The sequence below is a fragment of the Mchenga conophoros genome, linkage group LG18 (assembly GCF_057382185.1).
Source record: "Mchenga conophoros isolate Kocher_MC1m ecotype Shallow Benthic linkage group LG18, M_conophoros_male_GT1.1, whole genome shotgun sequence".
Taxonomy (NCBI): domain Eukaryota; kingdom Metazoa; phylum Chordata; class Actinopteri; order Cichliformes; family Cichlidae; genus Mchenga; species Mchenga conophoros.
The window spans coordinates 4,469,253-4,486,016 of record NC_140543.1 but is presented as its reverse complement, the minus strand read 5'-3'; the positions used below and the strand labels follow the sequence as shown (position 1 = coordinate 4,486,016).

Genomic DNA, 16,764 nt, shown 5'->3' with positions numbered 1-16,764 from the left:
ATTCAGCTACACCCCAGAGTTATGCAGATGGCCAGAAGGTCCACAAAATAGTAAATGAGACTTTGATTTTGACATAACAGACCTACAGGCAATGTAAAGCTTAGGTGACTGAAGGCGGTTGTCTGTTTATACTACAGAAAGAAAGAAATTCAGGCTAGAGTCCAATCAGATTTACTTATATAGTACTGAAAACACAGGAGCATCAGTAGGGTTTCTGTAGATACCAACACACAGAAGGGCCTGAGTCACCACACCCTGAGGGGCAATTAAAAGAGCTAAGGATGGACTGTACTGAATCATCAAAGAAAACATAACAGTGTTGTGCCAGAAGCAGTGGGAGAATGAAGGAGTGCCATTACTTCTCATTATAAATGACCGTTAAGATACAGAAAATCTGTTATGTGTAAAAACAAGCAGGAGGAGGGATGAGGTGAATTTGACCAGGTTCTCGCTGGCATTACAGGTTTCAGAAAGAAACCTCATGCATGCGGAACTGTCAGGGATGACATCACAGTCTATTCTTTAATCAACACTGAACTGGGATCACTGGAGAAGTGTAGATTCTGTATCCAGGTTTCTGCAAAAGACTATGTAATGACTTCGTTCTGGTTGAAATTGTAAGAATGACCAGAGGAGGGCAGCAGTGCGACTTCGATGCGCGTGATTTACCGGAAGACGAAACAGAACGGAAATGACGTGACTTTTATTACTCAACAATATATTTAGTTCGCTGTGTGAGAGTTTATCTGCTGCTGCTGAGGAAATCCTGCCAGCTTAACAAACGAAATATGAGGAGGAGGTCAGCCGTGAGCCCAGACTGCTGCAGAACAACCGGAAACCCGAGATAAAGTCACACAAAGCAGGTTTGTGAAACTGTGACGGTCTCATTGAACTGACACTCTGATCTGAGCGCAGCTTGTATGCTAACAGACTAAAATCAGGGAGCAGCTAATCACACAAGTGCTTCTGTCTTTTTAAAAGGTAAACGTTTAACACTAAACATCCAGAGAGACACAGCAGAAAGTGACTTTACTAAAACATCGCAGTGAAAACCTTCGTGCTTGCTAACTCCATGCGGTGTGTGTGCAGGCCGGTGTACCGCATTCACGGCCAAACAGTGAAACAGAAGCAGCATTCAGGACCCGTTAACAGAAAACCAGAATGTAAACGCAGGTGTTCCGGGTTAGCTGGTTTTTACCTGAACTAGATTGGTTTAGTTATTCCAGTCCGTGTTTCGGATTACATCCGTGGATTCATCAATTTCTGCGAGTATATCACGTGATTTAACTAGATTAAAGACCCCGCGAGGAGAGGGGGGCTCTTATGGTAGTTGGCAGTATGGCTGCAGAGGGATCACCAGTTTATTTCTTGATGACTAAAATCACTAGTTTTCTGAATGAAGTTCTCAATACCTTGAACTCGTTTATACTTTTTACAATAAATTAGAACAGCAGTGTCCGTGTTTATATATTCCCCTTGATGTTTGATTATTTAAGATGATCATTTGTTTTTCGCAGTAATCATCGATTATTTTAAGACAATCACCACTAAAACATCTCCATGATGGCATCTTAAGTGGCTGACATTCAGTTATTTTTTTGTAATTCTCTCTTTAAAGGGTACAGTTACATTTAAAGAAACACTGATCCGCTCAGAGCTGTAAACTGACTGCAGCACACGTTTCACACTGAACAGCTTGCTGGAAACAGATTATTCCAATTCATTAATTAACATGATTTTTGGTCTGTTTCTATCATGAGACCTTCTGTGACTGCTGGACGCTGTGTAAACACAAGCGTCCAGCAGTCTAAGCTAGTGAAAAACACAGTTGCTAATTATATACAAAATAAAGTGATGTTTTGTTTTATTGAGCAGGAAGCCGCCTGTGTTAAACTGAGCAGGAGACCATCTGAATTAAGGAGTTGGCTAATTAGGCCCAGTCTTTTATCAACCAAGCTTTTGAACAGGATGTATTAAGTAAACTCGAGACTCCGTTGGGCTGCTTAGTGGTATCAGAAAGAGAATGTTAGCTTGTGGTCACAGAAACAGGTTTGAGTCTTGTCAGAGTTTTCATTATTTGATCTTTTTATTTTAACTTACAAATATTTTATTTTAAAGTTGGTTTCTTCAATGTAGAAGTCTGAGCACTCTTCACTGCACTGCACCGCATACGCTCCTTTACAAAACAACATGGTGCATGCGGTGCAGTGCAGCAGCCAAATGCATGGCACAGCATAGAAGAGCCACATTGACAAGACAAGACTTGGGTGTACATCAGCATCTAAAGGTCAAAGGTCGCTCTTTCGAGGATTCCATTGTTGCCATCCTTGAACAGAGGGGGTGGCTTACGACATCAACCGTCTGCACCTACAATACAGTTTTAAGATCACTTCAGGCACCTCAGGGCCCACTCACATCTTGCATCAGTTGATCTCAAAAGGCCATAATGGGGTGAGGGCAGATCTTACAATGGTTTTAAATGAAAATTCTGCTGATAATGACCTACGCCCTTTTTCACATAATCAATAGTGGGTCAAGTTCCTAAGGGACACCTCCCACTAGAGTTGAAATACCCGGGTTTCTTCACCATTAGGTTTTAGAACTAGAGAAGCTTGTCGGATAAAAGAAATGTAAACAAGTCTGGTCACTGTGAGGTAACGTTTAATGGTGTTAAATGTCACCTCTTTTAATTTGTTGGTCAGTAAGAACTTTCTGGGTAAAATAATTTTTTTTTTTTTGTTTCTGATTATTCTGTTGATGCTTTGTTGCTGATTAAAGACACAGTCGTGGGAGAGCCGGGATCAAAGGGTGGTGTGATGTAGTTTCCATCTGTGCTGCAAATACTAAATGTCTCACTGCACAATCTGGACTTGCATCGCAAACATTTGCATATTATTTTGGTATCACATGTTTGGTAAAAGGACAAATTCTGAATATGAAAGCAGGCAACCATCTGAATTAAAGAGTTGGCTAATTAGGCCTAGTCCTTTATCGAACAAGCTTTTGATTAAAAAAAAAAAAGTGTCATTGTTGATTTAAATGTAATTTTTATGGTTGAAAGTTTGTTTGGATGTAAGTAACCAGTGTAATAGTATCTGTTTGTGAAAAAGCAAAAGCTTCTGGGGAATTTTTGATATTCTGAAGTTGTTCCTTAATAGAAACAGTCAGTCTGCCCCAGGGCAGCTGTGGCTACAACTGTAGCTGCCTCCACCAGTGTGTGAATGTGAGAGTGAATGAATAGTGGAATTGTAAAGCGCTATATAAATGCAATCCATCATTATTATTAAATTTGCTGGAATGTATTTGCTCAGATCTGTTTTCCTGTCATCACATTAGTAACTTTTTCTTGTGTCACTTTGTTCATCAAGACATCCCACAGCAACATGAAGTCTAAGGACAAAGAAGTTTGTGATGATCAGCAGGTCTGTAACCAGGAGAGGAGCTCCAGTGTGGACCAGGAGAATCCTGATCTTCCACCGATTAAAGAGGAACAGGAGGAACTCTGCATCGCTCAGGCAGGAGAGCAGCTTGTAGTGAAACAGGAGGCCGATGGCATCATTTTCTGGACCGGGGAAGAGCGCCTCAGGCTGCTGGATGTCATCTGGAGTCCTGAAAGAAATTTATTACACAGATCAGGTGTGCAGCTGTGCTGTAGAGATCTCTCTCTCTCTCACACACACACACACACACACACACACACACACACACACACACACACACACACACACACACACACAGGAACTGTCATGGTGAAACACCACAAACCTGAAGAAAGCACCAACAAACTGTAAAGAGTGCAGATGAAAATTAGCCTGTATAGCTAAATTTGGCATATTCATTAATATGCACTCTCTTTTAAATAAAATGAATATAAACATGATAAGTATATGACCAAAACAAGTGAAAGTGATGCTTCAACAAATCCAAGTAAACAAACTGGGATGTCAGTCATTTGCAAGTATGACTGCTTGCGAAAAGAGCTCACAAAGGCACCAGGAGACAAAAATAAAATGCTACAGAATACTACCTCAGTAAAAACATAAATTTTCAACATCTCCTCTAAATGTCGGCATATTTGTGGAAATGAGCTTGTTCCAGTGGGTTTCTAGGCTCAGCCCAGAAGGACCTCTGTAATTTGAGACGGACTCTGAGTGAACTTACTTTTCTTCAAAGGATCCAGCTGAGGTGGTACAAAAAAAATCAGTTAAAGTGGCAGCTGTAGTATTAGAAAAGACATTGGCAATGATCCTACGCAAGCAGCTGTTGTCTACTCATATGGAAAAGGTCATTAAACAATTTGGAGTCCATCATTCTACAATGAGAAAGATTAGTCACAAGTGGAAAACATTCAAGGTAGCTGCCATTCTTTCCAGTTATTGATAGCCTAGCAAATACATCTCAATGGTCAATGAAATTGCAAGAAATTCAAGAGATGCATCCCAGACTGTAAAGGCCTTAGTTGGCATGTTAAAGTTCATGACAGTACAATTAGTAAAAGACTAAAAGAAATTGGGGTTGTTTGGAAGAGTTGCCAGGAGAAAAGCTAATCTCGCCCCCAAAAAGAACATGGCAGCATGGCTTAGGTTTGCAGTGTTCAATCTGAATAAACCACAAGATGTCTAGAGCAATGTCCTTTGGACAGAATAGGGGAAAGAAGTGGAGGGGTTTGCTATAATACACAGCACCATATTTTACAAAAGCCCTCATACCACTTCTTTTGCACAGTAGTGGATGGGTGATGATTTGGGCTTGTTTTCCAGCTACAGGACCATAACAAAGTATTGTACAGGGTGGGCCATTTATGTGGATACACCGTAATAACATGGGAATGGTTGGTGATATTAAAGTCCTGTTTGTGGCACATTAGTATATGTGAGGGGGCAAACTCCTCACGATGGGTGGTGGCCATTTAGAAGTCGGCCATCTTGGATACAGCTTTTGTTTTTTCAATAGGAAGAGGGCCATGTGACACATCAAACTTATTGGTAATGTCACAAGAAAAACAATGGCCCACCCTGTAGAGTCAAATTTGAAACGGTCTTTCTAATTAATAAAATTTGGAGGAGAATGAATCATATAACAGGACAATGATCCCAATCACACCACCAAATCTACAACAGAATGGCTGAAAAGAAAACGGTCACAGTGTTGCAATGGCCCAGACCCAATGTTATTAAAATGTTGTGGTAGGACCTTGAGGGAGCGCATACAAGCAAAGCCTGTAAGTCTCAGTGAACTGAAGTACTGCTGTAAAGACGAGTGGGCCAATGATATGAAAGACTGAGGCCTTTATAGAGAATCCTGATTTAGATCTTTAATATGGCATTTTACTTTTCCCATTAACTGTGCTCCTAGTACTGCGATTACTGTTTCGTCTTTGAATTTATCTAGCCAAGACACTCTGGCCCCAGAGTATTTATACACTTGAAAACTAGACTAGATAATGTAGGTATGCTAATGTCGCTATACAGTGTCAAACTAAGTTAAAACATTCAGATTAGCCATAACTACTATGACATTTTCTTTACATGCTTATCAAATTTGAGATGTGAGTCTAAAATTGTCAGCGGACAAAGTGTTTAGTGTCTGAAACCAGCAAAGATCAACTAGTTTTCCTTGTGAAAAGGGGGCAATGAAAGGCTGCTGAGTAATTTTTAATGAACATTTAATTAATTCTGCATTTTATCCTGTTGTAGAAAACTTTATGAAACAAATATTTTGTAAAGCTTCTGTTTTGGAATAATTGTAAAATTTTGAATGTTCTGCAATCTGCAAAAACACACATCTTTAACCTCCAGTCCAGAAAATGCCAAAGAAGCTATAGAGGTGGTCACACGTAAAGATGATCAGTTAATAAAGTTTACTTTTTATTATCTGAGACTGTATCTGCTTAATTTAAGACCTGCTAACAACATTTTATTTTAATTTAATATGTAATTCTGGGTTTTTTTGTACCATGACTGCAACTGCTCCGAATCCAGACATCCAGAACCAAAGATGTGTTTTCATATTTGTCCCTTCAGACCTCCCACAACAACACGACTGTAAGGAAGAAGAGGGTCTGCATGACCATCAGGTGTGTAACCAGGAGAGGTATTCCAGCCTGGGCCAGGAGCACCCAGAGCCGCAACACATTAAAGAGGAACCGGAGGAATTGTGCATCAGTCAGGAGGGAGAGCAGTTTGCACTGAAGCAGGAGAGTGATACCTTTATGGTGACTCAGACTTATGAGCAGTGTAGGCCAGAACCAAAGCGTGAGCAGTTTCTCTCTCATAACTTACCTGAACCACAGAGGCGAGATGTGGAAGAAGGCAGGCATGTGGATTTGGGATCAACTAGAAGAGCAGAGCCGATAAAGAGGAAACCTCGCGGTGAGGGAGCAGATGAGTCTCCCGGCTCAGAGGGCCAGTATACAACAAACACATTCAAAAAGTGTTTAAAATGTGAAACTTGTGGAAAAGTCTTTCATTTTAAATCTGGACTAAATGAACACCAGAGAGTTCACACAGGTGAGAAGCCTTATTGTTGTAGTGTCTGTGGAAACAAATTTAGTTTCTCATCTGCATTCAAAGTTCACATGAGAATTCACACTGGTGAGAAACCATATTCTTGCAGTACTTGTGGGAAACGTTTTAGAGATTTAAAATCGTTCAAAACTCACACTAGAATTCACACAGGTGAAAAGCCATATTCTTGTAGCATCTGTGGAAAAACATTCAGGGACTTATCAGGATTCCGAAAACACACACGAATTCACACAGGTGAGAAGCCATATGTTTGCACCATATGTGAGAGAAGCTTCAGTCAAATGATACACTTGAAAACTCACATGAAAATTCACACAGGTGAGAAGCCATTATCGTCTGGCCCCCGTGGCAAAAGATATAGATACTCATTTGGATTGAAAGCACAGATGAGAATTCACACGGGCGAGAAGTCACATTTTTGTAGCACATGTGGGAAAACATTCAAGCAGAAAACGCAGTTAAAAAGACACATGAGAAATCATACTGGTTGAAAATGTCATCCTTTAGATTTTTAGCACTGTGTTCATAGCACAGCCTGCACCGGTGAGACGCCAAATCAGTGCAACACCTGTGAGGAAAAAATGATCTCATATATTCTAATACTGGCTTACTCTTTTAGGAATTGTAGGGAAAGCCTTTTGTTTGTTTTTAAATCTAGAAATGATATTTTTAGCCTGTAGAGATAATACACAAAAATTAATTGTAGAATTATGTCCTTAAAGTTGATTCACTAAATAGCTTTGTTGTTTTAAAAAGGAAAAAAAGCTTAAACAAATGTTCATTTTTGTTTAGTTTTGTTTTTCATAGTAAAGATTTGATTCTTTGAGGGTTTTTTCCAGTTTTTCTTCTGTATTGTATCATTTTTATTTATTTATTTTTTTTAAATGGCTAACCTGTATTTCATTACAAATGGCTTGACGGCAGGAGGTGTGTATAATGTCTCTGGGCTGGTAAATAAATATGTACGCTTATGGAAGTTGTAGTGCAGTATTGACAAGCAACATGATTTGTAACATGGCACCTGATTGTCAAATGAAATTTCGGTCCTTCACATGGTTTGACAAAAACATGACTCTTAAAGTTAATATGAGTTTATTAAAAATCCAGACATTCTAAGCAGAGCATGGTGCGGTTGGTGAATGGACTCGATCATTTACTCCAGCTGAGGATGGAGGGCAACTAAGAAACGTCAAACGGCTTACAACAACATAGGAGTCCATCTGTTATAATGTGTATATCTACGCTTATGCGCAGTAAGTAAATTATGCGTACTTATTGATGCTGTAAACTAAAAAGCTGCCCGGCTAAGCAACAGATCAAGGAAAAGCTCCACTAGCAAGAGACGGACGAGACTTTCAGGTCACTGAATGTGTTGTGGTGTTTATTGTGTTCTTAGCGATGTGCTTAGTATGTTATTTATCTTTAAAGTTTAAATAAAGATTTCATGAAACACTTCTGGTGACGAAACATTTGCGTAGTGTAGCTGCAGGTTTACAGTTAAACTGCATGAAAGTGTAATGGTAAAAGATGTTTAATATGTTTATATGGTTTGTCATTGCTTTTGGTCTTCAAATAAGCACTTTTGTCATATTTAGCCTGATGATTAGCATATGATATGACCAGTTGTCTTATATTAAATAACTTTCCTCTGCAGTGCTTTAAAGTTTCATCCACTGAAATAATCAAGTGGTGATAAAATTAACTTTTTACGACAACGAGGACTTAAATGTTTCTTTCACTGAGATTAACTGTTTGTAAAGGATTTTCGTTTGTATGCAAATTGTCTTTAATATTTTGTTAATTTGGGGGGGGGGGGGGGGTTGTGCTTTAGTCTTGGAGTTTTGTTATTGTTTAAAACATTTTTGTTATTTTTATGCTTTTGTTTTATTGTAATCATTGAGTTTCTTTTTCTTCTTTGTGTTCCAGCTAATTTTTTTTAAAATATAGTTCTTTTTTTGTTTTTGTTTTTTTCCCCCCCCTAGCCTTCCGCTATGGGTTTCTATCACGTTTCAGTGTGTTTCATTTTGAAAGCTGGTTGCTGACCTAATTAAATGTTAGGTTTTTGTTACTCCTGCCTGTTTTTTGAGTCCTGCATTTGGGTTGGTTTTCCTACAAAACATTTTTAATGTTTTAAGGTTGGATATTATATTTTATCAATGGTACTTTGAAGGAGAAACAGGCTCATTCTCAGCTCTGTATTTATATTCTTGATGTTTACTAGAGGCCATGATTCGCTGCTATTTTACACTAGGCCTTAATGCAACGCCTGCATTAATAATCAAATGCGAGCCGTTTCAAGTCCTCTCATTGACATTATACCTGACACACAACACATACACAACCACACCATATCTAAAATTAATCATTTTGTGGGCTGGCTCCAGTAGATTTGAAATAAAGGTATGCAAGAGGATATGGAAGACTGGGACTACACCCCCCTCACTGGAAAAACAAGGGTTGTCATCATTGGACCTTAATGCTCAGTTACACTGAGATGAGATTCTGCATCAGTGGCAGTCCAATATCTCCACAGGCTGAGACCAAACTCTGCTCAAATATGACAACACTCACCCCCACAGTCCGGGGTTTATCAGAGACTACCCCCAGAATCTGAGAGAAGGGAGGATGAAGTGGCCTGCCTGTAGTCCAGACCTCAATCCCACCGAACACTCATGGGATTGACTTGATGTGTAGTTCGTGCCAGAATGAGTAGCATGGCCACAGTGGCTGACCAGCAACACATGCTGGGTGATGAATGGGATGCCATCCCACAGCACTGTGTGACCAGCATGAGGAGGAGATGCCATGCTCTATATGGTTCTTCCACATGCTACTGAGGCCTCTGTTTGTTAAATCAATGAACTGTTAAATTGCCAGACAACCATCCAGTCAAATCTAATGAACAAGACCAATCAAGAGTCAGTAGCAGAAAAAGCTTTTTGGCATTGGCAGATTGAAAAACTTATTTAAAAGTTGTTTTATGGCAAATGTGTCCTCCATTTCCTGAGATTTGAACGAAACACCAAGTGTATCCTTTGTGGCCCACTATCCCAAGAGTCATTGCTGACCAAGGCGAAAAATGTTAACCTAAAAGTACAGTTACTTTTATCTGTTTGGTAGACCAAATATTTGCATTAAAATGACAAATTAATGATATAAAACTATAATATTTATGATTATAATCAATGAAGAGATATTTACTTTAAAAAACTAAAGAAAAACTAAAACCCTGAACCCTGAACAAGGTCTTTTACTCATTATTTCAGGATCTCCCTCTGATCGAGAAAATTTGAAACTAATCTGCGAGAAACTGCTGAAGCAGTTTTCCTTCTGAAACAAAATTCAGATTTAAGCTTTTTCTGTGAAATTTCAGCTTTCATCACTAAAAGAGCTTCATTACCGAGAAATGAGACATTTATTTTAGTTGTTGATCACTACATTACTTGTAAAATTGGATAACTGTTGGGTTTTTTTTGTTTGTTTTTCTTTTGGGGGGGGCGGATGCTTGAATGCAGCATCAGTGTTACAGGTTGTGACTCCTGTGAACAAACTGACACAGTGTGATATTACACATATTTAAATCTGTCTTTACTGATGATGTTGAAGCTGCTGAAGGCTCAGTGAAGTTTTGTCTTCCTGCAGGTTAACAAGTGAACTCTGTAACTGATGCACAACACAAGAGGGCGCCTTCATCCTGCTAACAGGGATGTAGAGGAGGTTAAAGCACCTCAGCTCAGGTTGTGCACTGTTTTACATCATATTACATATTATTAGGCTAATTAAACCCTTTATAATATTGTGTCATAGATCATGGTAAACTGGATCAATAAATCATTACTTTCACAATTATTAGGTAATTCAAACTAAATCACTGACAACTACAAGCCCAGCTTTACTCGTAGAAAAATTCTGAAAACAGCAAATTTGGAAAAACTGATGATGGATCAAATAACCAAACTTAGGGTGAGACTTAAGGGTGAAGCTATTCATTCTGCTGAACAAGAAAAAGCAGAATCAGGGGGGTTTCTGTTTGAATCGGGGAGAATGAGTGTTGTGTGTTAGCAGTCAAAATGGTATTAATGAGATGTATTTGGCATATTAAATCCAAAAGCTTATTAAGAATAAACATCAGAACTTCTGAATTCAGATGCATCATCAAAGAAAGCACAACTCATATGTGGCAGAATATGTGGGAGAATGAAATGAAGGGGGCAGTTACTTTTCACTGCAAAACAATGTTAAGATACAGAAAAATGAGCACACACATGCTGAATAAAAATGCACATGTGGAACAGCAGAAACTGTTAAGCATGCTTTTATGGTCTGCTCCAACTATTCTACAGAAAGAAACCTGAAGCTTGAGGAATTGCCACTGGTGGGCATTAAATAATAAATATAATAAATTCTACAGTCAGTTTTCTGCAAAATACCAGACTTTATGAGGTACCTTACGCCAAGCGTGGCGGTGTTACAATAAAAAAGTGATTGTCTGCCAAAAACTGATTTTTGCCAAAACCTGATTGCTCATATTTAAACTGCTATGAATAACTTGTTGGTCTATAATGTGTGAAACATATGTCAAATATATCCCTCATTAATGATATCAAGCCAGCTTGAGCCACAAACAACATTCCTGTAACAAGGTAGAAGCTGCAATCAGTTTTTGGCAGTGACTTTTATATATCCTTTATTTATGCAGTTAAAAAATGTTGACATTAAAATGTCTTTTTAAAGAGTAATCAGGCCAAGAGGACAGGAGAAATTGCAACAAATGTAACAATAGTTCTGTAAGCATTTTTTAAGTGGACAAAAAGAACCGGATTGGTTATAATGTAAGTACAATAAATCAGAGTTATAGAGATACTAAATGGGTAATTTTTAAATTTTATATATATTTCCTTTGTAAACCCTGTTCACCCAAGTCTATTTAACAACATACACAAAGATACACATAAAAAACACACAGGGAAACATTTTTGGCACAACATCGGACCCTTCAAAAGAAGAAGGAAGTGACGTAACGGTTACGCTTACTCAAGGCGGAAGTTACCGTCACATGTTCGTTTAACTGCAAACTTTTGTTCGCTAGTTTACTAGCGAAATATTTACGTTTTGAAGCAAGAACGACAGTTTCCTGGAGAGCCGAACTGTTGGTATAGAAGAAATCTGCTCAGAGATACGACACGAAACCTGTCAGCGCAGACTGGTGGAGATCAGCTGGAAAGCTGAAATAAAATTACACACGACAGGTGTGTAAGGCTGTGGTGCTCTCAGGGAAGTAGCACCGAAATCAGAGGTCTGATTTAGGACTGCGGTTAAGTGAGCATTCAGCCGACAATTCTTTCTTGCGCTTCTACCCAGGGTTTTATGGTAGTGCGTCTTTTTTTTCTTTCTTGCTGATTTCGGTGGTTGCGGCCCGTGAAAGGACCAATTTACAGTAAATGTTTTTCCTGTTTGGCTATCAGGTTGTTTTATGATATTGTGCATCTCAAAATGGAGTGAGTGAAAAAGAGAAAGCGGGAGAAGTGTGTGAGAGAGACTGGTTTCAGTTTTAAGGTTTCAGTTATTTCATTTTAAAGGTAATCCAAACTGCTTTCATGCTCATTTTCACTTTACATTACTACATTACTGAGAGTCTTATCGAGAGGGAAAATCAAGCATAAGTAATATTTTTGTGAGAATGAAAGACAATTTTGATGAAAGTGAGCAAAGTCAATCGTATCATTACAACGTTTTAAAAAGTCCTTAAATGCTGACATGAAATTCTCAAAAGATTCCTCTTCTGGGTCCACTAGAGTACACAAAGTTTCACCTGGAGTTGCTCTAATATTCCTGAGTAATACTAAACTCCCTACTAGACCACTCTGGTAGGGAGTATAATTCATGTCTTTGAAATATATTAAGGTTCATTGTTGTTTTTAAATAATTGTCTAAAATAACTGAAGCTTTAATATATATGTATACCCGCTGGATTTCTTCCACATGGCAGCACCAGAGTCCACATTGGTTTGCTCTGCTTCTGTTTTCAAATCTGAGAGTATTTATGTAGAAATCATGACAAAGAGCTGCCTCTGACTATCTTGGCCACGTCTCCCTTGAAAAAGAGGTTTTTAATCTCAATGGGATCTTCCTGGTTAAATAAATTTTAAAAAATAAAATAAAAGAGATATAAATGGGATAAAGTGAAACAGCTTTTAAAGTAGAGCCTCCAGCAAAACTCAAAGGGCGAAGCTGGCAGCGGCTACCTGAACGTTTTATATTCTGAACTTTGTTCCTTTGTTTAGTCAAGATTTCCAACAACAACATGAAATGTAAAGAAGAGGAGGGTTTGGATGACCAGCAGGCCTATAAGCAAGAGAGGAACTCCAGCGTGGACCAGGAGGACCCGAAGATTAAAGAGGAAGAGGAGGAACCCTGCATCAATCAGGAGGAAGAGCATCTTGTACTGAAGCAAGACGCTGAGGGCATTATTGTCTGGACCGGGGAAGAGCGACGCAAACTACTGGATACCATCTGGAAACCTGAAATGAAGTTACACAGAATAGGTATGTAAAGCTGTAATGATCTTAATAAAGTTTGACTTATGTATTCTAATCAGAGATGAAAGTTGCTTTTATTTTAAAATACACAGGGCCAGCTGCAATATGTAGCATGCAACTTCTTTTTTAACTGTTTAACATTAGACCTATACTGCATGCCACAACATTTAAATGATTAAAACTAAAGAGTGTGTTGCTTGAGAAGACAGACACTGTTTTGAGAGTCTAATTAATGTTACAACCTGAAAATGAGCTTAGAAAGAAGTTAATTGTAGATTGTGTCAAAAGTAAACATAGTGAAAACCATGTACACATATTCACGGCAGCAGAAGATATCAGATTATAATGAATATGTATTTACCTTTTAAGGTTACCTGCCTAGTTTTGCCATTTTCCAAAAAGGTGTTTTCTCAAATTCCTGAAGGTCCTGGTTAACAGCTAATCATTGATTGGTGGGAATTAAAATTCTCCTGTTACATTCTGACTTCTGAAATTGAAGTGATTGTTTTACTAGAGAACGACACTTCACTGTGTTGGAGCCACAGAAACACTGTGTTCTTCCTGCTTTTACAGCTGTGTTAGTGATGCTTCTTCTTCTTCCTGGTGACAGATACTAACGCGTTAGTGAAAAATGCTCCATCCATAAACAGATGATCGGGTACTGATCTTTTTTGTCATCTGCAGAAGGTTTTATTTACGCCCAAAATGTAATTGACTGAAATGCTTGTGGAAAACATAACTATCTTTGCCACACACAAACAGATTCACTCAACGTGTTGTGTTGTGAGTCTGCAGCTGTACATGCAGGCAGGCTGATAAACAAAAAGGAGAAGGAGGTCTGATATCATATAAACTCACTTCAGTTATCACTGAGAGGAACAGGTAACACATACACATTTACGCAGGTCACCCCTCAAAAAAAAGGAGTCAACAGTCACCTGACGTCATAAAAAGTGAGACAACAGAGGAAATAGAATAGAATAATCCTTTAATTATCCCTCAAGGGGAAATTTGGTTGTAACAGCAGAATAATATCTGGTGTGTTGACTTGGCAGGGATGATGAATGAGAAAACTTGAGAAATTAGAAGCACAGTAAGATGCCACCTGATACCTGACTTTTGTGATTTTCTTCACATGCATTTTGCATTTTTATCATTGATGCATGCATCTCTCATCCAGTTAAACGATGCCTCAGCAGCACGGAAATATACAAAATTGCATATTAACTACTGCTTGGTTAAGATAAGTGTGGTTAAATATTTACATTCTGTTTACTAAAACACGAAATTACTAAATTTAAATTAAGTTAATCATATCAGAAGAGTGTTTTTCATTGTGCTTGGAGGTATGGGAAAACGTTTCCCATTGTAGTTTACCACAAGAGAACACAAGCCAGAGCAAAACAACACTGCCCTTACATGCCTTATAACTGTACCAAAACCAGATGTCCACTACTAAATTAATTTGAAAGAAAATGCATATATGCATTATGTGGTGTTATATATGCATGTATATATAACACCACAAATGTCCACATAGTGAGCTGAACTTTGCTAATCAGCAGTCATTTGCATCAAATTGTTTGCCACATTTGTGCACTTTAAGTTTCACTGGACTATGTGAGCAACGTGCTCATAATGTAGTGAACTGCTAATGGTTAAGACTGGATTATATTTTCTCAAATGTTTTTTGTTTTTTTTGTCCCTTTGTTTCCTCAGACCTCCCACAACAACATGGTTGTAAGGAAGAGAAGGGTCTGGACGATCAAGAAAGGACCCAGGAGGACCCAGCGCTTCCACAGATTAAAGAGGAACCAGAGGATCTTAGCAGCAGTCTGGAGGTAGATCGGATTGTACAAAAGCAGGATGCTGATGCCTTTATAGTGACTGCTACTTATGAGGAAAGTGAACCAGAACCAAATGTGACCAACTCCTTTCTCATAACTCTCCTGATTCACAGAGACGAGATCAGGAAGAAGGCGAGGATGTGGACTCAGGATCAGCAAGAAATGCAGAGCTGAAGAAAAGGAACCATCACAGAGATGGAAGTCACAGTACCATAGTAGACATCTCTTCAGTGTCAGATAGTTACTGTAAAGCTAACACAAGTAAAAAGTCTGTAAAATGTGGAACTTGTGGAAAAACCTTCCCGTTTAAATCCAGACTGACTACACAGCACACAGAGGAGAAGCCTTATTTATGTAGCACCTGTGGAAAAGGATTCGGTTACAAATCACATTTGAAACGTCACCAAAGAATTCACACAGGCGAGAAGCCTTATACTTGTACAACCTGTGGACAGAGTTTCATTCAGATGCCCCAACTGAAAACTCACATGAGGATCCACACAGGTGAGAAGCCTTATTGTTGTAGTGTCTGTGGAAACAAATTTAGTTTCTCATCTGCATTCAAAGTTCACATGAGAATTCACACTGGTGAGAAACCGTATTCTTGCAGTACTTGTGGGAAATGTTTTAGAGATTTAAAATCATTCAAAACTCACACTAGAATTCACACAGGTGAAAAGCCATATTCTTGTAGCATCTGTGGAAAAACATTCAGGGACTTATCAGGATTCCGAAAACACACACGAATTCACACAGGTGAGAAGCCATATGTTTGCACCATATGTGAGAGAAGCTTCAGTCAAATGATAAACTTGAAAACTCACATGAAAATTCACACAGGTGAGAAGCCATTATCGTCTGGCCCCCGTGGCAAAAGATATAGATACTCATTTGGATTGAAAGCACAGATGAGAATTCACACGGGCGAGAAGTCACATTTTTGTAGCACATGTGGGAAAACATTCAAGCAGAAAACGCAGTTAAAAAGACACATGAGAAATCATACTGGTTGAAAATGTCATCCTTTAGATTTTTAGCACTGTGTTCATAGCACAGCCTGCACCGGTGAGACGCCAAATCAGTGCAACACCTGTGAGGAAAAAATGATCTCATATATTCTAATACTGGCTTACTCTTTTAGGAATTGTAGGGAAAGCCTTTTGTTTGTTTGTTTTTAAATCTAGAAATGATATTTTTAGCCTGTAGAGATAATACACAAAAATTAATTGTAGAATTATGTCCTTAAAGTTGATTCACTAAATAGCTTTGTTGTTTTAAAAAGGAAAAAAAGCTTAAACAAATGTTCATTTTTGTTTAGTTTTGTTTTTCATAGTAAAGATTTGATTCTTTGAGGGTTTTTTCCAGTTTTTCTTCTGTATTGCATCATTTTTATTTATTTATTTTTTTAAATGGCTAACCTGTATTTCATTACAAATGGCTTGACGGCAGGAGGTGTGTATAATGTCTCTGGGCTGGTAAATAAATATGTACGCTTATGGAAGTTGTAGTGCAGTATTGACAAGCAACATGATTTGTAACATGGCAGTTCAAAATGGCCACCATCGTCCCTGTACCCAAATCCTCCACCATCTCCTCATTGAACGACTGGCGACCTGTAGCCCTGACCCCCATCGTAAGCAAATGCTTCGAGAAGCTGGTCAGGGACTTCATCTGCTCTGCACTACCCGACTCACTGGACCCTCTACAGTTCGCATACCGCCACAACAGGTCCACTGATGATGCCATAGCCCTGACACTACACACTGCCCTGTCACACCTGGAGAAGAGAGACACGTATGTGAGAATGCTGTTTGTAGATTACAGCTCAGCATTCAATACCATCGTTCCCTC

General features: G+C 38.7%; 2 protein-coding genes across 4 annotated transcripts; both read left to right on the top strand.

The window, feature by feature from the left end:
* The first annotated feature begins 691 nt into the window (after positions 1-691).
* On the top strand, positions 692-8,333 carry LOC146552953 (uncharacterized). The gene is made up of 3 exons (XM_085255513.1): positions 692-863; positions 3,369-3,636; positions 6,024-8,333. The coding sequence occupies exons 2-3, from the start codon at positions 3,384-3,386 to the stop codon at positions 7,016-7,018; spliced, it is 1,248 nt and encodes a 415-aa protein (XP_085111639.1). The 5' UTR covers positions 692-863; positions 3,369-3,383; the 3' UTR covers positions 7,019-8,333.
* A 3,228-nt stretch (positions 8,334-11,561) lies between these two features.
* Positions 11,562-16,414, top strand: LOC146552952 (uncharacterized). Of its 3 annotated transcripts, none has more exons than XM_085255510.1 (4): positions 11,562-11,776; positions 12,812-13,072; positions 14,786-14,907; positions 15,027-16,414. In XM_085255510.1, the coding sequence occupies exons 2-4, from the start codon at positions 12,832-12,834 to the stop codon at positions 15,924-15,926; spliced, it is 1,263 nt and encodes a 420-aa protein (XP_085111636.1). In that variant the 5' UTR covers positions 11,562-11,776; positions 12,812-12,831; the 3' UTR covers positions 15,927-16,414. The 3 variants fall into 3 exon arrangements, with proteins under 3 accessions (XP_085111636.1, XP_085111637.1, XP_085111638.1); XM_085255511.1 differs by lacking the exon at positions 11,562-11,776 and adding an exon at positions 11,840-11,964; XM_085255512.1 differs by lacking the exon at positions 11,562-11,776 and adding an exon at positions 12,086-12,106.
* Positions 16,415-16,764: the final 350 nt, after the last annotated feature.

Coding starts and splice junctions, on each gene's coding strand:
- LOC146552953 (XM_085255513.1), top strand. CDS start 3,384: ATGAAGTCTAAGGACAAAGAAGTTTGTGATGATCAGCAGGTCTGTAAC. Junction 3,637..6,023: donor AAATTTATTACACAGATCAG/GTGTGCAGCTGT, acceptor TTGTCCCTTCAG/ACCTCCCACAACAACACGAC.
- LOC146552952 (XM_085255510.1), top strand. CDS start 12,832: ATGAAATGTAAAGAAGAGGAGGGTTTGGATGACCAGCAGGCCTATAAG. Junction 13,073..14,785: donor AATGAAGTTACACAGAATAG/GTATGTAAAGCT, acceptor TTGTTTCCTCAG/ACCTCCCACAACAACATGGT. Junction 14,908..15,026: donor ATCTTAGCAGCAGTCTGGAG/GTAGATCGGATT, acceptor CCTGATTCACAG/AGACGAGATCAGGAAGAAGG.